At 35.4% G+C, this 25,123-nt stretch overlaps 1 protein-coding gene across 8 annotated transcripts in view; it reads right to left on the reverse strand.

Moving 5' to 3' along the window:
• DENND4A (DENN domain containing 4A) overlaps positions 1 to 25,123 on the reverse strand; it is a 149,164-nt gene that overhangs the window by 84,134 nt on the left and 39,907 nt on the right. For 7 of the 8 annotated variants that reach the window (XM_047736990.1, XM_047736996.1, XM_047736995.1 and 4 more), the window contains exons 2-4: positions 15,835 to 15,918; positions 8,970 to 9,302; positions 1,058 to 1,307 (exon numbers count right to left, since the gene is read on the reverse strand). In XM_047736990.1, coding sequence (XP_047592946.1) covers positions 1,058 to 1,307; positions 8,970 to 9,280 — 561 coding nt within the window. In that variant the 5' untranslated portion in view covers positions 9,281 to 9,302; positions 15,835 to 15,918. The remainder of the gene's footprint in view (positions 1 to 1,057; positions 1,308 to 8,969; positions 9,303 to 15,834; positions 15,919 to 25,123) is intronic. The other variant, XM_047736989.1, reaches the window with a different exon arrangement.

Here is a 25,123-nt window from a genome sequence, read left to right on the forward strand (position 1 = left end):
AACCACTTGTATTTAACTTATATTTAAATGATTAAATCATCAAGGGATTGAGTTCAAATGATAAAGATAAATGGTCTGGGCCCTCTGAGCCTGTAGCACTGCATTGTGTAGTGGTTAGGGATTAGCAAAGGCAGAAGGGGAATGGGGTAAGGTAGGAGGAAAAAGCAAGAGAGTACATAGTAAGAGAATACATCTTATCTTCCTGCCATTGTTTGAAGAAGGAAGACGTGATCAGCTGTGTTAAAACCTACTGAAAAATTACAAATCAAGACCATTGGTTTCAACAAGTGCAATCTTGGTGGAATGATAGGGACAAAAGCCTATAGTTAGGCTTTCTATAGTTAGAGAGTCAAAGTGAGGAAGCAGACAGAATACAGTCCCCTCATCTGAGATGTTTTATTGTAAAGGAGAACAATAAAATGAGGCAATGGATGGAGGTGGACATAGAGGTCAAGGAGTTTTGTAAAGATGGGCTATACTGCAACAGGCTTTGCATGCTGGAGGAAATAATCCAATAGAGAAAGACTGATGATTCCCAAAAATGTAGGGAAGCCATGTCCTCAAATACATAAGTTTATGGCATCTACGTGCAGGGATTACCCTCAGCTAGTGTACTACTTTTCCAGTAAGGGAAAAAATATTATTTTAATTAAAAAGCAAGCAAGCAAGCAAGCAAGCAAACTTTTTGTACAACTCCTTTTGAAAGTACAACTAAAGTACTTCCCCCCAAATAAAATATCCAACATCTTTAAAACCATATTTTTAGGGGTGCCTGGGAGGCTCAGTCGGTTAAGCATCTGCCTTTGGCTCAGGTCATGATCTCAGACTCCTGGGATCAAGCCTGTCTGGCTCCCTGTTCAGTAGGGAGTCTGCTTCTCCCTCTCCCCTTACCCCTCCCCCCTAGGTGCTCTCTCTCTCTCTCTCAAATAAATAAAAGAAAAAAAAACCCAACAACTTATTTTTTAATTCACTTATTATGTTATGCTGTTTTTCAGAGATTTTAAATTATGCTCCTTTCATCAGTGGCTAATTTTATCACTACGAAAGAGTCACTTACCATACTGTTATTGAGATTCTTGTCGACTTTGCAAAATGTGTGTGGTGGGCTTTCTCCTTTACTGGGTACAATAATACATATGTCTGTGACAGCCAATGTATTCTGAGTCATGTTTTCAGAGGCTCTTCGGAAAGTGATATAAATTTTTTGTGATGAGGTACTGCCACTAATATTTGCAGGGCGTCCATAGGGAGTAGTCTGAATAATTTCACATCCCTGTTTCAATCTTTCTTTCCAGTCATACAAAACCCTAAAAGAAAAATACATAAATAACTACATAAATGCAAAACATCTTCAAATAGGATAGGTAATATTGTCAGGTATCATAAGCCAACCCTTAAGTGTAGCAGATATTCCAATCTTACTGCAAGTTCGAATTGCACAGTCCCATTTAAAAGTACAGGATAGTGGTTTCCCCACCAAAATTAAAATAATGTAAGGAAAACTCAGTTTATCTTTTGTGTTTGTTGACATAAATCACATAATGGCAACAACTGCAGAGGCAACTGCTTTAGCACTCCATTTAATAGATTTACTTATTTATTTTTGTCTCTAAAACCAAGCATCTTATTTTGAAAAAGCAACTTTATATATATATATATATATTTTTTTTTTTTTTTAAAGATTTTATTTATTTATTTGACAGACAGAGATCACAAGTAGGCAGAGAGGCAGGCAGAGAGAGAGGGGAAGGCGGGCTCCCTGCTGAGCAGACAGCCCGATGCAGGGCTCGATCCCAGGACCCCGGGACCATGACCTGAGCCGAAGGCAGAGGCTTTAACCCACTGAGCCACCCAGGCACCCCCAACTTTATATTTTAACCAAAGTTAAAATTTTACAAAAGTCTCCTTGCCAAATAGTATAGAACCTGCCTGCACACTTTTATTTCTTACACTCCCTCAAATTTAAGAGACAGCTCTAGGTTTTTCAAAAGAGAAAATAACCTCAACCCATCTTTAATCAAAGATGGGTGAGGGACGCCTGGGTGGCTCAGTTGGTTAAGCAGCTGCCTTCGGCTCGGGTCATGATCCCGGCGTCCTGGGATCGAGTCCCACATCGGGCTCCTTGTTTGGCGGGGAGCCTGCTTCTCCCTCTGCCTGCCATTCTGTCTGCCTGTGCTCGCTCGCTCTCCTCTCTCTCTGACAAATAAATAAAATCTTAAAAAAAAAAAAAAAGATGGGTGAAAGACATAGGCTTTTTCTTCTTTTTCTTTACTGTGGAAAAATGGTAGGCTTTCATTAATGGTCAGGCCAGCCACCCATTCCTTACATCTTCTAAAAAGTACTTGGGGATACAAGGAAAATGTCTTACTGGAATAATATTAGTCTATTCCCTCAGAGAATTCAATGATTTGTATTTTACTGCTAACTCCCTGACATGAGCCAAAAAAAAAATAAAAAATAAAAAATAAAAAAATAAAGCTCTACTATATTAAGTGTGTTTCTGCATTTGCTATAAAAATTGTTTTATGACAGGGGCACCTGGGTGGCTCAGTGGGTTAAGCCTCTGCCTTCAGCTCAGGTCATGATCTCAGGGTCCTGGGATTGAGCCCCACATCAGGCTCTCTGCTCAGCAGGGAGCCTGCTTCCTCCTCCCCCTCTGCCTGCCTCTCTGCCTACTTGTGATGTCTCTCTCTCTCTATCAAATAAATTTTTTTAAAAAGTTTAAAAAAATTGTTATAACAGGCAATATCCTCAACATCAGTCAGTATTTCCTTTTATAGAATCTCATTATTCAAATAAAATTAAGTGCCAAAAATTGGTCAAAATATTTCTTTCTAATATTATTTTTAATTTCCCTTTTTGTCATGGCTGTCAGCAAACAAATTTTTCTTTCAACTTTTATTTTGAAAATTTAGAGCTAAATTTGATGCTTAATCATAGCAACTATGTTTATCCTAATGTTAGCTTAAATGCTGATTCCTCCTTCTCTTTTTGATCTTGCTTTTCTGTTTTTTTTAATCTTTAAAAAAAGGCATTGTATGGGCACCTGGGTGGCCCAGTGGGGTAAGCCTCTGCCTTCGGCTCAGGTCATGATCCCAGGGTCCTGGGATCGAGCCCTGCATGGGGCTCTCTGCTCTGCGGGGAGCCTGCTTCCTCCTCTCTCTCTCTCTGCCTGCCTCTCTGCCTACTTGTGATCTCTGTCTGCCAAATAAATAAAATCTTTAAAAAAAACAAAAAACGGCATTGTAACAGAGAAAAGTCAGACACATCTCAATTCAAATTTCTACTACCTGTTACTAGCTGTATTCTCTTAGGCAAATATTTAATCTCACTGAGCCTTGTACTACTCAGCTATAACATTTAAAAATCTAGGGGTGCGTGGGTCGTTCAGTCAGTTAAGCATATTCCTTCCACTCTGGTCATGATCCCAGGGTCCTGGGATCAAGTCCCTCATCAGGCTCCCTACTCAGCAGGGAGTCTGCTTCTCCCTCTCCCTCTGCCACTCCCCCTGGTTGGCCTCTCTTGTGTGTGCTCTCTCTCTCTGTCAAATAAATAAATAAAATCTTAAAATTTTTTTAAAAAAATTTAACCCATAGGTCTTAAGAGAATTAGATGAGAGTATAAGTAAGTCCTCTAAAATAATGCCTGGAAAACAGATGCTCAATTGAAAACAAGAAAACAAAAATACAACACAAAACAACATACCACCATTTACTACCTTGAATTTCTTAAAGATAGGGAATATAAATATATCTGAAACATAAGATACTTGTTTTCTTTAATCAGGTATTATGCTATTATATACACATTATTTATGTTATTATTTTTTATTTTTATATTGTTTGGAACTTTTCTTGTCTAACTAAACTAAGCTTTTCAAAGGCTCTTAAAAATGTTGCCCTAGCCTCCACAATGACAAACAAGGGGGATATTTATAAGAGTGGTTAATTTATTCATTCTAGTTTAAGCTCTTTGCTATTGGAGAATCCTTCCTATACTTGGAAAATTCCTCATCTCTAAATGGAAACTCCAACACCCTAACAAGAATCTGCAACATTCCCTTCATTTCATCCACAATCTATAATTCTGAGGATGATCAAGTGGTCATAGGAGCAAATTACCTGGTCTTCTGAAAAGAAGATCTGTAACAGACTCCTACTATAGAGAACAAACTGAGGGTTGCTGGAGGGAAGGTGCGCAGGGGATGGGTTAGATGGATGATGGGTATTAAGGAGGGCACTTAAGAATGAATCATTAAATTCTACTCCTGAAACCAATATTACACTATAGTCAACTAACTAGAATTTAAATAAAAATTTGAGGAGTGCCTGGGGGGCTTGGTCTGTTAAGCATCAGACTCTTGACTTTGGCTCAGGTCATGATCTCAGGGTCCTGGGTTCAAACTCCATGTCAGGTTCCCCACTCAGGAGGGAGTCTGCTTGTCTCCTTCTCTCTTTGCTTTCTTTCTCTGTGTCTCTCTCTTTCAAATAAATAAATAAATACTTGAAACAAATAAAAGATCTAAAAGCTGGCTTACTTTCCCAAGCCATTTACTAAATACAGAAGCTTTACAAGAAGCAATATAGTAGGGTCCCTGGGTAGCTCAGTCGGATAAGGATCTGTCTTTGGCTCAGGTCATGATCCCAGGGTCCTGGGACTGAGTCACACACTGGGCTCCCTGCTCAGCTGAGAGTCTGCTTCTCTCTCTGCCTGTCACTCCCCCTGCTTGTCCTCTCTCTTTTTCTCTCTCTCTGACAAATAAATTAAAAATATTAGAAAAAAAGAGGCAATATAATAGCTGTTCTGAAACCAGCTTTAAATTATAATTCCTTCATGAATTAAGAGAATAAAAATTGATTTTTGATAAAACTTTTTGACACCAAACATTAGATGATAGAAATTTTAAAGTAGAAGAAATTTCAGGAACTTTTCCAATTCATTCTATCTCCCTTCAGGCATTAGTAAACATGACTGTACACTTTCAGACTTAATATAATAGGAGATGGAAATTTTATGGTCCCTTCTGGGAACATAAATAGGGATATTGATATCTTCTTTATTTTTAACTCAAATATTGCTCAAGTACATGCTTTTTTGCAACTGAGCAATGAAAACAAGAAGGCTAATTTTTATTTCTTATAAACTATTTTGAAGACAGTATTAGAGCTACTTGTAGCTTTCCTTTGGTCTTTTTCTTTCAGTTTTTCAGTGGGAACTTATTTCACGATCTTTGAAATTTTGTTCCTCTTTTGTTCCATATATATGGATATATCTATATCATATATATATTTAGATTTATATATTCTCCTTTTGCATATATAATATATATTATATAATGTATATATGATGTCAATTTCTGCAAAGATTGGGGTTCTTTTTCTTTTTATTTTTTTTTCTTAAAGATTTTATTTATTTATTTGACAGATCACAAGCAGGCAGAGAGGCAGGCAGAGAGAGAGAGAGGAGGAAGCAGGCTCCCCGCTGAGCAGAGAGCCCGATGTGGGGCTCGGTCCCCGGACCCTGAGATCATGACCTGAGCCAAAGGCAGAGGCTTTACCCCACTGAGCCACCCAGGCGCCCCTGGGGTTCTTTTTAAAAGATGAATATATATTACATATATATGTAAGAGAAATATATGAATGTAAGGATACATATATGTAAAGGAGAAATACATCAACATAAAGATAAACACATATCCATATACATATTCATCTTTTAAAAAGAACCCTGATCTTTGCAAAGATTGATAAGCTGAGTACTCAAAATCTATAAAGAACTTATCAAACTCAACACCCCAAAAAATAAATAGTCCAGTCAAGAAATGGGCAGAAGACATGAATGGACACTTTTGCAAAGAAGACATCCAGATGGCCAACAGACACATGAAATGATGTTCAATATCACTCAGAATCAGGGAAATACAAATCAAAACTACAGTGAGATACCACCTCACACCAGTCAGAATGGCTAAAATAAACAAGTCAGCAAACAATAGATATTGGTGAGGTTATGGAGAAAGGGAAATCCTCTTACACTGCTTATAGGAATGCAAGCTGGTACAGCCACTCTAGAAAATGGTACAGAGGTTCCTCAAAAAGTTAAAAATAGTACTACCCTACGACCCAGCAACTGCACTACTACTAGGTATCTACCCAAAGGATACAAACATAGTGGTCCGGAGGGGTACCTGCACCCCCATGTTTATAGCAGCAATGTCCACAATAGCCAAAATATGGAAAGAGCCCAGATGTACACTGACAGCTGAACGGATAAAGAAGATGTCACACACACACACACACACACACACACACACACACACACACATACACAATGGAATATTACTCAGCCATTGAAAAAAAAGAAATCTTACCATTTGCAATGAGGTGGATAGAACTAGAGGGTATTATGCTAAGAGAAATAAGTAAATCAGAGAACAATTATCATATGATTTCACTCATATGTAGAATTAAACAAAACAAAGCATCACAGGGGAAGGGAGGGAAAAATTAAAAAAGATGAAATCAGGGAGGGAGACAAACCATAAGACACTCTGAACTATAGCTATGAAACAAATTGAGAGTTGCTGGAGGAGAGGTGGGTGGGACAATGGGGTATGGGGTAACTGGGTGATGGACATCAAGGAGGACATTGGATTTAATGAGCACTGGGTATGACCAGCAACTGATGAATCACTAAACTCTACTTCTGAATCCAACAATATATGTTAATTAATTGAATTTAAATTACAAAAAAAAATCTGATATGCAATAAAAAAAAATTGATGAGCTGATCCTAAAATTCATACGGAAATTCAAGGACCAGACAAAATAGCCAATCTTAAAAAAGAACAAAGTTCGGGGACGCCTGGGTGGCTCAGTTGGTTAAGCGGCTGCCTTCAGCTCAGGTCATGATCCCACAGTCCTGGGATCGAGCCCCACATCGGGCTCCTTGCTCGGCAGGGAGCCTGCTTCTCCCTCTGCCTCTGCCTGCCACTCTATCTGCCTGTGCTCACTCTCGCTCTCTCTCTCTCTCTGACAAATAAATAAATAAAATCTTTAAAAAAAAAAAAAGAACAAAGTTCGAAGACTTACACTTCCAATGTAAAAACTTACTACAGAGCTATAACAATCAAAATTGTGTAGTACTGGCACAAAGATAAGACATGTAGACAAATAAAATAGAATTGAGAGTCCAGAAATAAAACCATACATCCATGACCTATTAATTTTTGAAAATGGGAAAAGAATATTCTCAACAGTTGGTGCTAGGACAACTGGATATCAACAAGCAAAACAGTGATGTTAGACCCCTTTCTCAACCATATACAAAAATGAACTAAAAAAGATCAAAGACCTAAATATAAAGGCTGAATCTATAAAACTCTTAGACAAAAACTTAGGTCTAAATCCCCATGACCTTGGATTGTAAAAGCCTTCGTAGATACGATGCCAAAAAACAAGCAACAAAAGAAAAAATAGATCAGACTTCATCAAAATTAAAAACTTTTTAGCTTTGAAGGATGCCATAAAGAAAACAAAAAGATAACCCACAGAATGGGAGAAAACATTTATAAATCATATATCTAAAAAGGGACTTGCATCTAGAATATGTAAAGACTATTAAAGTTCAATAATAAGACAAGCCAATTAAAAAATGGGTAAAGGATTCTGAATAGACATTTCTCAAAAGATTTTCAGGTGGCCAACAAGTACATGAAAAGATGTTCAACATCATTAACCATCAAGCGAATGCAAAAAGACCAAAATGAGATACCACTAGGGAAGCTATAATCAAAATGACAATACAAAATGTTGGCTAGGATATAGAGAAATTGAAACCTTCATACACTGCCAGCGGGAACACAAAGTAGTGTGGCTACTTTGGAAGACAGTCTGGCAGTTTCTCAAAAGATTAAACACAGAGTTATCATAACACCAAGCAATTACACTCCTAAATATATATGGAAGAGAAATGAAAACATACATCCATACAAAAATTTATACATGATTATTTCTAGCAGCATTATTTATAATGGCCAAAAAGTGGAAATAACCTCCATGTCCACCAAACTGATGAACAGATAAATAAATTGTGAAAATAAATAAATAAATAAAGGTACATCCATAAAATGGAATATTATTCAGCCATGTAAAGGAATAAAGTACTGACACACACTACAACATGAATAGACCCGGAAAACATAATGCTGAGTGAAAAAAGCCAGGCACAAAAAGTATTCTTTTTTTGCTCTAGAGTATGATTCTATTCATGTAAAATGTCCTGAATAGGCAAATTCATAGAGACAGAAAGTAGAATAAGCACTGCCTAGAGCTGAGGGGATTAGGAAGAATTGGACAGCAACTAAAATGAGTATGAGGTTTCTTTCCAGCATAATAAAAATGTTCTAAAATTTATTGTGGTGATGGCTACACAACTCTACAAAGACACTAAAAACCAAAGAATTGTACACTTAAATAGGCAAACTACATGGTATGCAAAATCTATCTCAATAAAGCTGGTATAGAAAAAAGGAGCCCTAAGTTTAATATAGTATCCGAAGTAAAGCACTAATTTACCCAAAGATCCTTGTTTGATGCATAATAGCCTTAAGCATTTATCTACAATGATCATATGACTGATTCTCAAAAGTCATCCTTTTCTAGCACTTTTAAAATTATTAAAAATATTGTGGTCAGGATAATACCCTAGTTTTCTGGTACTTTGCCGTAGAAGTTTTCAAATTCTCTCCCTTTAACAAAAAGAAACTCTGACAAGAAGAAAGTGCTGGAAACAAAGGGATAATCAAATGGTATAAGGGACACAGAAAGAGAACCCAGGATTCTAAATATGTGTCTATTTTTCTAAAGCTGCCATGTATTTATTAATAAACAAATTGAACAGTGAACTTCAAAATCTACAAGGCATATTATTTTGATCAATAGCAACAATTAAAAGAAAAAACAACTTACCCTAGATCTGTAAGTGGAGGCTTATCTCTTCCTCTTCTGTAGCAAAGGTAAATCTGTGGCCCCACAAGACTTCCATTATTGAGATCAGCTGACAATCCAGTTGGGGTAACATCAATACATATATAATCCCGTGGCACCTCCTCCCCAAGAGATTTAATAATCACTGAAACATCTGTGATAGGTTCTTTTGGTTTAGCTACTTTATGACAGGCATCATTGAACTGAATTTCTTCTTCAAGAGGCTTTGAAACATCAGTTAATCCTGCTACAACAAAGTAGTCAGCAACACGAGGCCCCTTATCTTCAATCATCTTCCATTACAGAAGGTTACATCTAAAAGGAAAGTGAAAGACTTAGTAGTCTCTTCTAATAAGTCAAATAAATAGAAGTGCCTTGTGCATAAGAATGAAAAACTATAGAAAGAATACTACTTCTTTGATAAACAGCACTATTATACATTTCATTTCAATATGTAAAATGTATGTTTTTTTAAAAAATGGGAATATATTTAGCATCATTTTCTGAATATGAAAGTAATGCATGAATTTCCATTTTTTACAACATGGAAGCCTGGATTTCCTAAGTAGATGACAAAAACAACAAAACACATCCTTGTAAATGCACAGACTAACCTGTAAAAATGAAATCCCCAGAGCCCCAAAACACTGAGGAAACCAAAGACCAGAGTGCAGTATAAGCTGATAATGGATTGGGGAAATTTGCTGATCTCTTTAGTACTCAAGGGGTTTGTGTTTTAAAAGGCATTACAGGGACAGGAGACAAGGCTTTGGGACCACATAAGATAGGGAATTAGAACTGAGACATCTGTATAAAACCAAAAGCCTCAAAGACCTATATCCCTAGTTAAAGAGTGGATTTTAAAAATCCATCCACTGGTACAGGGAGATAATAGATTGCCTCAATCTGGGCCCAGCTTTGCAGGGAGTGGGGGCTGGTAAAAAGTCTCCTCTGTGAATGTATAACAACAGGCCTACACAGACTTGGATATGATGTTTGACCATAAGCCATCTGCGTAGTCCCAAGAAGCTCCAAATAGATATAAACAATAACTGTTCCCAAGCTAGTGATACCCTGGGGGAAGCAAATACAGAACAGTTCTAGAAGGGAATACCCTCAACCCAGGTTCTCCATAGATAAAGCCCAGCTAAAGATGACCTCCTACTCCAAAACTACAAAAACATCCAAAGAAAAACCCACCATGAGTGAGTCTCAGCAGATAAAACAGAGGAACTTCAAATAACAAAAGTGGGGCAGAGATTAGAACAGTAATGCATGCTTATAATAAATTCAAAGAAAAAAAAATAAAGTAGAATCCCATTATGTATTTACAAACACTTTCATAGCAAAATTTCCTTCAGGTGTGATTTCAACTTTATTTGTTTAACGAGGAGAATACACCTTCTACAGTACAGTCCTTGTATAACAGTTACGGGAAAAAAGTTTAATATCAAACAGATACTTTCCAACATGTGTCATGCTAAATTTAGTTCCAATAAATGCAAAAAAGTATGTATACTATATATATATACACACACACACTATATGCCTCTTTCATATATTTATAATAAAATATATAAAAATATGAAAGCATCAGCCGTCCTTTGATAAAGGTACCTTTAACTTTGCTTACTAGCCCAGGATTTTCCAAGTCTATTTGAACAATGAACCCTATTTTCCCACTTAAAAACTAGAAAAAAACCTCTAAAGATGCTTTAGAAAATGCTAGTTCAAAGTAAATGAACTTTGTAGACTATAAAGTAACTGAGGGCAAACAAATTTTTATGGAGTATACTTGTTTGTAATATAACTGTCACCATTTTCATCATAATCCCAAAACTTATTGAATTTCCTTTATTGCTAATGTAATAAATTTTCTAACATAATGAGGTTTCAGAATTCATGCCACATTTTGTAGAATCTGTATCCATTGCTTAAATATACTCTAAATATTCCCACTGTTTGCTTAGAAAACACACCTAAAGAAGGATCAAATGTTTCTACTTCTTTTATTTATATGTATATGACTCCAATTAGCAACTCCCTTACATATAAGATTTCTGCACAAAATAAAGGGCTTAAACTTTTCAGAAATGGCCCCTAGCCTGACAGTAAAGAGAAAGTAATAAGCTGTCTCCTGAGAAGACTGTTAAACAGTCGTCACTCTCAGCTGAATACATGTAACAGGTGTTTCACAAAAAAACAAGTAGTTTTACCCTGATGATCATCTATCCATTTCTAAAATATAGGAGGACGAAAACACCTTTTTTATTTAAAAATTTTTAAATTTTGTTTTGTTTTGTTCAAAAGCACCTTTTTTAAAAGTACTTTTGTATTTAACCTTTTTCTTCATTTCATTACATAGACTTTGAAAATATATCTTAATGGCTCCATAGTATTTTATTTTATGGACATAACATTACTGATCTATTTCTTTATTGTTGATTTTACTTCTACTAACTTTGTTAATATTTTTAAATGCCATGATGAATAATCTTGAACATAAACCTATGGCTACAAAGCCTATTATTTCTTCAGAAAAAATTTATTAAAGTAGAATTGGTAGGTCATTAACCAAGGCTCCATATGTGTTTATTTGCTTTTATGTGTGCATGAATTTGAAGCTATAAGCTCTTGATTGATAAAAATCTTAAAAATACCTTGGTTAAACACTGTCATTATAATAAAGACATTTAAATATTCTCATTTTTCCTAGACTCTAACTTCATGTTATTTAAGTTTATTTATTTATTAAGTAATAATTACTTAAATAATTACACCCAGCATGGGGCTTGAACTCACAACTCTCAGATCAAGAGTCTCATACTCTTCCAACTGAGCCAGCCAAGTGCCCTTCTAACTTCATGTTATTTAAACTATAGCATATTGTCATTATTGCATACTATGTAGTTTTACATATTGCTATGCAGAAAGAAGGGAGAGAATGAGAACAGTACTATCACGAAAACATATATATATTTAATACATTCTTTTAAAAGCTACTACCTTAGCCTTTGGAAATAAACAGCTATTATACTAATAAGCAGATATTTGGGAGAAATTTGTATGTGAAATTCATTTTGTTACATCTTCCTGATTGACAAAGTTTAATGACTTGATCTCATTCACAACTGACTACGGTATGTAACTACTAAAGGAGAAAAAATTACTGTTCTTCATCAATACATATAAGAAAATAATTTTAAAGTGGTGATAAAATCTTCTTACAGTTTATTGACAAGAAAATAAATTATATATCACTCCAGTTCTCTCACCTTGATGTTGTTTTCCATTTATTCATTTGAGGGCAGAGAGTGGTTAGGAAGGTAAACAAGATGTCTTAAGGCACTGCTGACCAAGTATGTAATGCCAAGAACACAGCTAGCAACGTTCCAGGTGACTTCTTATAAGATCTAAATGCTCTTTAATCCATTCAGAAAATATTGAAAATGCACCTCTACTTTTTATTTTAATTCAACTGTTTTAAAAATAAGTTTGAGTTTTAGAAGAACATCTTTAGATATTAGATATTAAATATCATACTATCTAAATATTATGGATATTAGATATTTAGATAATATTTACATATTAGAAGAATATCTTTAGGGGAAAGATATCGTTAAAATTTATAAGGCAAAGAAAATACTGAAAATCTTTTATATAGAAATGAACAACAGTATTTTCTAACAATTCCATTTAGCCAAGAGACTTACACTGGGGTATGAAAATTACAATCCTCGTGAAAAATACTACATATACATTAAAATAAAATGCCTTGCATTGGCAAGAACTACCAACAATTCCTTGGAAAGAGCATTTGAGGAAAGTATTCGTCGCACACAAAACTTGGACTTTTAGTGTAGTACATGAGAGCAAAAACCCCTAAACAATTAGGAGGTACATAGGTAAATTTCTTTTCTTTCTTTTTTTTTTTTTTTTGGATGTAAGTTTCTTTGAATTCATTTAAACTGGGGGCTACACAAAAGAAGCTATCAATCCAACAGTTCTGTAAATAATCACAGTAATATAAAACTCCGACACAAGTTTATACAAGCTGGTGTTAATGATAATACTACATCATTAACCACTGTTTTTTAATTCTTCTTTGTTCAACATGATGTAGATAACTTAAGGAGTTACCTTATAAAATATTGATAGGCATCTTCTTAAAATTTCAGATACCTGCTTAGCTAGTATTTCACTTCAAAGTACATCTATTTTTCTTTGAGAATAGAAAAACAAGAAGAACAAGCTCTGTAGTTCTAAAAGGTTTATGAGAACAAAATTAATAAATCATTGTAAGAAAGCTCTTACCCATTCACAAATTAATGGAGAATGGTTTGTTTTTCTCCCTTTCAATATCTACCCAATCAATTCAGATTCTTTCATATTGCTACTATCACTCCAGTAGGTCAAAGTCCTTAAGTATTTGCTACGTAGGCTAACTCTAAGGATAAGAAAAGAGTGGAAAGGTAACATTTTAAAGATATATGAAAAACAAAAAATCTGAGCATAGGGGTTTTGCAAAAATCTTTCAAATCGGGAATGACAAATGGTCAAAAACTCAAGACCTATATGTAAAAATTATCGATAACACAATGGACTTGTTCGAATATCCCTCACTCCAGTTCACTTAAATAAATAGGCAAGAAGAAATTTCCTTTCTTTAAGAGTGCCATATTACTTTATTTTTTAAAAATTTTAAATTATTTTTATTAACATATAATGCATTTATATGCCCTAGGAGTACAGGTCTGTGAATCGTTAGGCTTACACATTTCACAGCACTCACCATAGCACATACCCTCCCAATGTCCATAACCCAATCACCCTCTCCCTATCTCCCACCCCCCAGCAACCCTCAGTTTGTTTTATGAGATTAAGAGTCTCTTATGGTTTGTCTCCCTCTCAATCCCATCTTGTTTCATTTTTTCCTTCCCTACTCCCTCAAGCCCCCGCCCTGCCTTTCAAATTCCTCATATCAGAATTTTTTTTAAAAGTAATCCCACAGTTAAGAATGTAATCTAGCCATCCTTTCTTACATTACTAAAACTAAACCAGAGACTCTCATTTCCATCTTTTCTAAACTTCATCTCTAATTTTTCTTCCAACCAAGATAACCCATCCTGCCCTACAAATTTAGTTTTGTTTTCTTCCTCTTTGACAAAACAATATTTCCTTTTTCTGGTCAATACATATTCATCATATTTGTTTTAAAACTTGAGTTTATTTGAATTTTCATTTAAACTTTGTGAATTGTACAAAATAACAGAAAGGAAAAGAAATTCAACTATTCTATTCCCAATAATAAATGGGCTTTCTATTTAACAATGTTTAATAGTCTTCTTTGAGAGAAGAAAACATCCTACTAGTCCTCATGAACAATATAAGATAGAATATACATATTTGTATATTTCTTTAGTAAGCATTTTCCCAAACTGCTATAATCTTCATAATTACACTAAGTGGCTACATAATATTCCATCAAATAGAACTATACACTATAACCACTACCCCATTTTTCCATTCCCAGCTAGTACCCTAAGTATGGTAGGTAGGTACTTAAAATAATATTTGTTAAATGAATTAATAGTTCACTTTATAACCCTCAAGTGTTAAGATCTTTTTTCTGTGATTCAGAATCAATTTTCTGAACCTCAATTACCTGTCTCAACTTAACTACCTGTCTTTAGTTATTGAATGTAGAGCAGCAGCCAGAGATAACCTAGATGTTTTGAGTCTAGTAACTAATAACCAAAACCATCACAGCCTTACGCAAAATTAGAAATTTATTGAGTGATTCATTCATTCAATGCATTTTTCATAAATACTTATTAAGATCTGACACTATTCTAGGAGCTGGTGATAGACAATATTGATGAAAGCCATAGTCGTTGCCTTCAAAGAGGTTTCCTGTCCAGTTCTACTTTCCCACATCTCTGTCTATACTTTTATTCCACCTCAAGCTCTCTCTTCTCCTATCTCCCTTCCAGGATCCAAGTACTGGCCTTCAGCCTGCCTAGTTTCCCTACCATTGTCCCCACAAAAGCCCCATGCATAGATGTGACCCCCACTTTATTGTCCCTTTCTCCCATCTCCTTGAAAATTGGCACTCCTTCAGGATCAGCACCGTATGGAAATCTTGAAAGAAATCTTATTTGTATATCATACTTAAGAGTAGGGTGACATCCTTGTAAAAAGGTTCAACCCAACCAAGGCAAACGTGACTTTAAAAAACAAGCTTAATTAACCCAAATTAATGGACTATGTGAGGCAAATTTCATGAGCAGGAGTGGGGGGGGGCGTGGGGAGGGTGGGAGCTTACTTGTCTCCTAGTCTATCTAACTTGGAGCCACATGCTCTCCCAATATCTATTTCCAAGCAAAAAATCAATACAAAACCTCAAAACTATGAATTTGAGAGCTCCCTTTTGGATGATTACTAAACTTTGATTTACTATAGAAAGAAAAAAAGTAAAGCTGGGAGTAACAGACATTTCCAGGGGAAAGGATTTTATTACTAATCCTAGTCTAATCCCTCATTATATAGCCAAAGAAACTAAAATTCAGAAGGTGGCTCACTTAAGGATGTAGCTAGTTAGTGGCAGACAAGGCAAGTCCTTTAATCCAGTATTCTTTACACTTGAGGATGTTGCCTCTCCTCATGGTCAATAATAGTGACCCAGGGCACATCATAAGACATCTTTCAATAAGATATATTTTGTTACTTGTTAATCACTATGTGGTGAATATATGCCAAATTCTCTCCAGAGACTGGTAAAATAACTTTTCAGTCTAGTACAGAAAACAACTAATAGAAACAAATCAAAATGGAAAAAACTACTTACACATCACTGAAGGTCTTTCTTTGAAAATGATGCCAGATCTCAGTTTGTGAATTCTGCAAGCCACAGAGTTTGAGAAAAACTGTACTGGAAAGAATAAAAATGGAACTTAAATTAATTCCAATGAAATATTTCCCACTAAAATGCCTGTGGATACTTAAGTTCTGATAACAATGACAATTTTCAAAGAAAATGGTTGCATATATTTTTTCCACATGCTTAAGACCCAGTAAGTCATTTTCAAACACCAGCTCTTCCTTAAACACCTTTCAGTTAAGAAGAGCTATACACTTAAGGAAAAAAAAGCAAATAATGGGGAGAATGATGGAGAGAAAATAAAATAATAAATAATGGCACAAAAGGATAAATGTGTACAGGAGAAAGGAGTATAAAAAATGCCTATTTCTGGGACACGATGTATAGTATTTTCCCTTTATTACAGATTTTGTGTTTTTTCTTTAGTTTAAATTTTAGGTAGTTAACATACACTACAATATTGGTTTCCAGAGTAGAATTTAGTGATTCACCACTTACAATACCCAGTGCTCATCATAACAAGTGCCCTCCCTAATACCCATCACCCATCTAGCCCATCCCCCACTCATGTCCCTTCATCAAACCTCAGTTTGTTCTCTAGCATTAAGAGTCTTTCATGGCTTGTTTCCCTGTCTTTTCTTTTCCCCTTTACCATATGTTCATCTATCTTCTTTCTTAAATTCCACATATACGTGAGATCATATGGTGCTTGTTTTTCTCTGACTTATACCACTTAGCATAATATACTCTACCTCCATCCATTTCTTTGGAAATGGCAAGATTTCATTCATTTTGATGGCTGAGTAATATTCCATTGTATACATATACCACATCTTTATCCATTTTCAGTTGATGGACATTTGGGCTCTTTCCACAATTTGGCTACTGTTGATAATGTTGCTATAAACATCACAGTGCAAGTATCCCTTTGAAACTGTAGTTTTATATTCTTTGGGTAAATACCTAGTAGTGCAATTACTAGAGCATAGGGTAGTTCTATTTTTAACATTTAGAGGAACCTCCATACTGTTTTCCAGAGTGGCTGTACCAGTTTGCATTCCCACCAATGGTGCAAGGAGGTTCTCCTTTCTCTGTATTCTTGATAACACTTGTTGTTTCTTGTGTTATTAATTTTAGCCACCCTAACAGGTGTCAGATGGTATCTCATTGTGGTTTTGATTTGTATTTCCCTGATGATGAGTGATATTGAGCATCTTTTTGTGTGTCTGTTAGCGATCTGGATGTTTTCTTTGGAAAAGTGTCTACTGATGTCTTCTGCCCATTTCTTATTAAATTTTATTTTTTATAAACATACATTTTTATCCCCAGGGGTACAGGTCTGTGAATCGCCAGGTTTACACACGAAAATAGATTCTGCCCATTTCTTAATTGGATTATTTGTTTTTGGGGTTTTGAGTTTGAGAAGTTCTTTATAGATTTTGGATACTAAACCCTTTTTCAGATATGTGACTTGCAAATAACTTTTTTCATTCCATGGGCTGCCTTTTAGTTTTGTTGATTGATTCCTTTGCCATGCAGAAGGTTTTTATCTTGATTAAGTCCCAATGGTTCATTTTTGCCTTTGTTACCCTTGCCTATGGTGATGTGTCTAGTAAGAAACTGCTATGGCTGAGGTCAAAGAGGTTTCTCCCTGTGTTTTCCACTGGGCTATTACAGATTTTAAAATAACATTTAAATAGCATCAGTTTTATCAACTCCTTAACAAGACACAGTTGGGATATCATCAGGGGATGCAGGTCTTCTGACCAAGATAATAAGCAATTTGTATTATGGAATTCAATATGCCATCACCATATTTTCTTAAAATTGAGCATTTTAGTAGGTTGTAGTTATTAGTAATTTTAAACAACAAATGAAGAGATAATGCCACTGCTTAAGTCTTAGAGTATAGTCAATCCAACTGTATTGCATCAACTTATTTTATGTTATCTTTATAATGTTGAACACATACACACACACACATCTGCATACGAGTTCCATTTAGGGTCAAAGCTTTTGCAGAAAAGCAAATTGAAACACAGTAGTCACAAGCACATCAAGAGGAAGAAACCACAGCTCTAACCAACATGGAGTATCTACTAATAAGAGGGAAGTAACAGCAAAAGACATTGGATTTACCTAAGCCAGTGATACTTGATATGGATGTTTTTGGGGGAAGTAGAAGAGAAAGGGGGAAAGGACCAAAACTGTTTGAGTCAAAATTTGATAAAATGTCTTAGAATGGAATGAAGGATAAAAAGAATGAATAAGAAATAACATAAGAACAACCTTATTGTGTTTTGAACTGCAAAAAATGGTCAGGATAGATATATGTGTTTCAAAAACTAAGACATCACTCCACTTCAGACTCACTGAAAAACTTCAGTCAGTAAATATGGAGTGGCATATATATGTTTTGAATATTTCTAAAATCTTACTGCTAGAAGACAGGAAAGAGACAGTGGGACTTATGGGATATTAAATGAACTACCATTTGCATTATAGGACTCTCAGAAGAAGAAGGAGAAAAAGAGGCAGAAATCTTGTTTGAATAAATAATAGCAGAAAATTTCCCTAACTTGGGACAGGAAAAAAAAACTCAGATTCAGGAAACCTAACCAGTTCCAGATAAGAAAAACCCAAAGAAACCCACATCAAAACACACTGTAATTAAAATGTCAAAAGTTAGGGCACCTGGGTGGCTCAGTTGGTTGAGTGACTGTCTTCAGCTCAGGTCATGATCCTGGAGTCCCAGGATCGAGTCCTGAATCGGGTTCCCTGCTCATACGGGGATCTGCTTCTCCCTTTGACCTTCCCCCTCTCATGCTCTTCCCATTCTCTCTCTCATATAAATAAATAAATGGACTTAAAAAAATAAAATGTCAAAAGTTAAAACTAAAGACAACATATTAAAAGCAAGAGGAAAACAACTTGTTATGTACAAAGGAATTCCCCATAAGACTATCAGTGGATTTCTCAGCACCAACTTTTCAGGCCAGAAGGCAGTGACATGATATTCAAAGTGCTAAAAGAAAAATACTTACAACCAAGGATACTCTACCCAGAAAATTATCATTCAGTATTGAAGGACAGATAGTTTTCCAGACAAGAAAAAGCTAAAGGAGTTTATCATCACTAAACTGGCCTTATAAGAAAAGTTAAGGGAACTTCTTTCATTAGCAACAAAAACACATGAAAGAAAAAAAATTAAATATAAAGCAAAGGTAGTATATCATATACTTATAAAGCTAATATGAAGGTTAAAAGACAAAAGTAATAAAAATAATTATGATTAAGATATTAATTAAAGGATACCCAAAAAATGTGATATCAAAACATAAAATGTGTAGAAGGAGAGTATAAATATTAAGCTTTAGAACAGGATCAAACTTAAGTTGTTATTGACTTAAAACAGACTGCTAGAGGTACAGGCTGTTATATGTAAGCCTCATGGTAACCACAAAGCAAAAACCTATAGTAAATACACAAAAAATAAGGAGAAAGGAATATAACCATTCCACTACATAAAGTCCTCAAAGGCACCTGGGTAGCTCAGTAGGTTAAGTATCTGACTCTTGATTTTGGCTCAGGTCATGATCTCAGGATCATGAGCTCGACACTGTGTCAGGCTCCTAACTCAGTGGGGAGTCTGCCTGAGACTCTCTCCTCCCTCTGTCCCCTTTCCCCCCCACTTCCCATCAGGCACTGTCTCTCTCTTTCTCTCTCTAAAATAAATAAATAAATCTTTTTTAAAAGTCATCAAACCACAAAGGAAGAGAGCAAAGAAGGAAAAGAGAGAAACTATAAAAGCAGAAGGTAAGACAAAATGTCAGTAAGCACATACCTATCAATAATTACTTTAAATGTAAATGGACTAAATTCCAACACAGAGTAGCTGAAGGGATTAAACAAAGACACATCTATATGCTGCCCATAAGAACACACTTTAGATGTAAAGGCACACACAAACTGAAAGTGAGGGTATGGGAATTCCTAGTGCCTCACTCAGCTGAGTGTCTGAGTCTTGGTTTCAGCCCAGGTCATGAACTCAGGGTCCTGAGATCAAGCCCTGAGCATGGAGCCTGACTGTTCCTCTCCCTCTGCTCCTCCTTTCCCACCCCCACTCTATCTGGAATAAAGAAAATCTTTTAAAAAAGAGAGAGAGAGAGAGAGAAAGAAAAGAAAGTGAATGGATGGAAAAAGAAAGTGAAGAGATGGAGAAAAGATATTCCATGGAAATGGAAACCAAAAGAAAGCCAGAATAGCTACACTTATATTAGACAAAACAGACTTCAAAACAAAGGTGATAATGAGAGACAAAGAAGGGTGTTACATAATGATAAAGAGGATATGACATTTTTCAAAAGATTTTATTTATTTGAGAGAGAGAGAGAGTATGAGTGGGGTGAGGGGTAGAGAACAAGTAGACTCCTTGCTGAGTGCAGAGCCCAGTGCACGGCATGATCCCCAGGACCTGAGCCAAAATCAAGAGTCAGATGCTTAACAAACTGAGCCACCAAGGTGCCCCCAAGGATGTAACATTTGTAAATATCAATGCACCCAACACAGGAGCACCTAAATTATTTAATAATTGTTTAATAATATTAAACCTATTGTTTAATAATATTAAGGGAAAACTTAACAGATCTAAAAAGAAAAACAGACAGCAATACAATGATAGTAGGGAACCCTAATACCTCACCCAGACAAAAAATCAACAGGAAAAATCAGACTTAAATGACACATTAGATCAGAGGGACTTAACAGATATTTACAGAATTTCCATCCAAAAGCAACAAGAATACACACTCTTCTCTTTTTTATAAATAAATATTTTATTATTTTTTTTTTAATTTGACAGAGAGAGCGAGCGAGAGAGCACAAGCAGGGTGAAGGACTGAGAAAGGGAGAAGCATGTTTCCCACTGAGCAGGTAGCCAGATATGGGGCTCAGTCTTGGAACCCTTGGATCTTGAACTGAGCTAAAGGCAGATGCTTAACTGACTGAGCCACCCAGGTGCCCCAGAATACTCAATTCTCAAGTTCACATCCAACATTTTCCAAGACAGATCATAGGCTAGGCCACAAAATAAGTACTAATATATTTAAGAGGATTAAAATCATATCAAGTATCTTTTCCAATGGTATGAAACCAGAAATTAATTAGGAAAATTAGAAAATCTGTTTTGTTTAGTATTTTATATGATATATATAAGTGAAATCATATTTGTTTTTCTCTGACTTCTTTAACTTAGATGCCCTCAAGGTCCATCAGTGTTGTCACAAATGGGAAGATTTTATTCTTTTTATGGGTGAGTTCCATTGTATATATGTATACACACATACATCCCCCCACAAACACACATCTTCTTTATCCATTCATCTATTTAGGGATAGTTAGGTTGCTTCTATATCTTGACTACTGTAAATAACGCTATAATGAACATGTGGGTGGGTGCATATATCTTTTTGAATTGGTGGTTTTATTTTCTGTGGATAAACACTCAGAAGTGGAACTGCTAGAATGTATGGTAGTTCCATTTTTAATTTTGGGGGGAACCTCTACATTGTTTCCCACAGTGGCTGTGCCAATTTACATTCCCACCAGCAGTGCATGAGGGTTCCCTTTTCTCCACATCATTGCCAACAGATATTATTTATTGTCATTTGATAACAGCACTTCTAACAGGTGTGAGGCAATCTCATTGTGTTTTTTTATTTGCACTTCCCTAATGATTTAGTGATGTTGAGCATCTCCTCACATACCTGTTGGCCATTTGTGTGTCTTCTTTGGAAAGAAATGTCTATTCAAATCCTCAGCCCATTTCTTTAATTGGATCACTTGGGTTTTTGTTATTGAGTTATACAAATCCTTTATGTATTTTGGATATTAACCCCTTGTCAGATATATAATTCATAAATATTTTCTCCTATTCAGTAGGTTGCCTTTTCATTTTGTTAATGGTTTCCTTTGATCTGCATATCTTTTTAGTTTGATGTAGTCCCAACTTGTTTGTTTTTGCTGTTGTTACCTTCAATTCTGGTGTCAAATTCCAAAAAATCATCACCAAGACCAATGTGTAGGAGGTTACTAAGTTTTCTTCCAGAAGTTTTATGGTTTCAGGTCTTACACATGATTCTTTAATCTATTTTGGGTTAATTTTTGTGTGTGGTGAAAGACAGTGATCCAGTTTCATTCTTCTACATGTGGCTGTCCAGCTTGCCCATCACTGTTTATTGAAGAGACTCTCCATTCCCACTGTATATTCTTATTTCCCTTGCCATCGATTAATTAGCTTTGTAAACATAGGTTTATTTCTGGGCTCTCTATTCTGTTCCATTGATCTATGGGTCTGTTTTTATGGCAGTATCGTACTATTTTGATTACTCTAGCTTTGTAATATAGTTTGAAATCAGGAAGTGTGATTCCTCCAGCTTTGTCCTTCTTTCTCAAGATTGCTTTGGCTACTCATGGTCTTTCATGGTGCCACATAAATTTTAGGATTGTTCTATTTCTATGAAAAATGCCATTGGAACTTTGATAGAGATTGTATGGAATCTGAGATTGGTTTGGGTACTATGGACATTTTAACATTAAATTTTTCAATCCATGGAATATCTTTCCATTTATTTGTGTCTTCTTTCATCAATTTCTTTCACCAATGTCTTAACGGTTTTTAGGGTACAGGTCTTTCACCTCCTTGGTTAAATTTATTCCTAGGTATTTTATTATTCTCAATGTAATTGTAAATGGATTTTCTTAATTTCTCTGGTAGTTTGTTATTAGTGTATGGAAATACAACAGATTATACTGATTTTGTATCCAGCAGTTTTACAGAATTCATGCCCAGTATGGTATGTCAATGTACTTCCTGTAACTACATGTGTTACATTATCTTTCAGCAGACTCCCATAAATTGCTATTATTTTTAGTCAAACCTTTTAGTTTCAGATAATAATATATTCTCATTCAGTTGAAAGACATAATAAATATCTGGCACACCTACCTAGTTTCTCCCAATGACAACATCTTACAAAACTATAATACAATATCACAGTTAGAATACTGCATTGATGAATTCACATATCTTGTTTTGATTTCCCCAATTTGACTTGTATTCGTGTATGTGTGTGCATGTGGGTATATTTAGTTTTATGCATTTTTATCACACGTGTAGCTTCATGTATTTATCACCAAGGTCAAGATACAGAACAATTCTATCACAAGGATTCCTCAGTTGACCTTTTATAAATATGCCCAGTTCCTTCCTGCTCCCCTCAGCCACTATCCTTAAATCCCTACGGAGTGGTTATGTTTTTACCAGAGAATGCATACAGACTGAGAAAGGAAAAAAATGTCTCCAAAAGCGATACCCCCATACAAAGTAGGTGCAGAAACAAACCAAAGAAAAAAGTGTAAATATATATGGTGTGAAAAGACTTGCTGGTCACATTTACTTAGCCATCTGGAAAATTATATTTGAACAGAATTATACAAACATATAAATGCACAGACATATGAACACACACAAAAAAGTATAAGAAGGACAGAGTGGTCATCTACTAAAGTACAACAAAGACTAAACTCCTTAGTTCTAAATTTTTCTATCATGGATAAATTCTAGACTAGAATCAAGTGAACAATGTAAAACAGTATTACACAACAACTACAACAGGAATTCCTAGATGTTTAAGAACATAAAAAGGAATCATTTACTATGTTCAGGGGCAACCCTGCCCCTTATTTCAGAAATTCAGTTGGAACTAAAATAGCTGGTATTCCCTTGGGAATCTGGATCTAGTCTGGGAAGAACAGGAACAGACTGGAAATTATTGAGTGTTAACATACAGATACCTCTTTTTTCTCCAGAGAGACTATAAACAATTCAAAGGCAGGAACCCTGTCCTTTATTTCTTTTGATTCCCTCATATAAATTATAGCAGTTACACATGATAGGTTTGTAAATACTTATTATTAGATGTATACACACACACACACACACACACACACACACACACCCTACATCTTATAATACTTATTATTAGATGAATAAGGTCAGCACAGAAGGGAAAAAAAGGGAAAGTTAAGACACCACAGAATCACAGGATTTTGGAGCCAGGAACGGTCACTGGAGATTTAGTTTCAATTCTTCTCTTTATAATTGAAGAAACTGAAACATAAAATTTAAACAGCTTGCCCAAGACCAAATACATCAGTTTATGACTCACCTCTCATGGCTTTTAATTTGGAATTCTACTACACCATAGTTCAAGAATGGAAGAGAAGAAAGCAATTCCCTGGGGAGACCTAAGTGTTAACTAATGAACATGGGCTTTGACGGACAAAAAAGTTAATAGTTATGTGGGATAGATTAAACTCGTTGATGAGTATGAGGCAATTAGCAGGTAAGAAAAAGAATAGATAACCAAAAATAAGAGAAAGAGTAAATAGAAAAGGAAGAAAGATGAACAGAGAAATGGCAAGAAAAGGAGTAAAAACGATGAGGGGGGAAAGGCATAAAAGGAATTAAAGTTTAAAAGTGCAGAAATGGAGGGAGACAAGTAGGAAATGGTTAAAAGGGATAAGGAAGGAAGCTTGGCTGGCTTAGTCGGTGGAGTACAACATTTGGTTTCACGGTTGTGAGTTCAAGTCCCACAATGGGTGTAGAGATTACTTAAAAATAAAACCTTAAAAAAGAAGGCGGTGGCGGGGGGTGGGTGAGGAAATGGTATCTGGAGAATTTTCAATGCTATTTACATTCTTTAAACATAAGAAACCTATGAGATTTGCCACTCTTACAGTGAAATTAGATTCCATACAAATTAATGATAACAACAAGTATCAACTACCAATCCTATAATGAAAATCTTTTCATATTCAGCCCTGCATATGAAATACAAATATATGGCACATACCAGTCTAGATGAAAGGGAAGTCTGGTTTTAAATTTTGTCTCTTGCACCATCTTTTTTTACTTAATTTCCCATATGCATACCACTCCCACATCTCAAAGTTCTTACTTCCTCTTTAAATCATCATAAGCATTTGTTAGCTAGTATCTGAAATGAATTGTTGCTTCCATTGGAATCTTCCCAAAAGTTTCTCTCAAGCATACAATATCTGGTTTTTCTTCTCTCTTTCTTAGGCATATGTAAGCTATTTGAAATAGTACTCACACTGATTAAATAAAAACTTAAAAAAAGAAATAGTACTCACTGGGGTGATTAAAAATACATCTACATGAAATAAGCAATCT

The sequence above is a fragment of the Lutra lutra genome, chromosome 7, assembly GCF_902655055.1.
Source record: "Lutra lutra chromosome 7, mLutLut1.2, whole genome shotgun sequence".
NCBI classification, from domain to species: domain Eukaryota; kingdom Metazoa; phylum Chordata; class Mammalia; order Carnivora; family Mustelidae; genus Lutra; species Lutra lutra.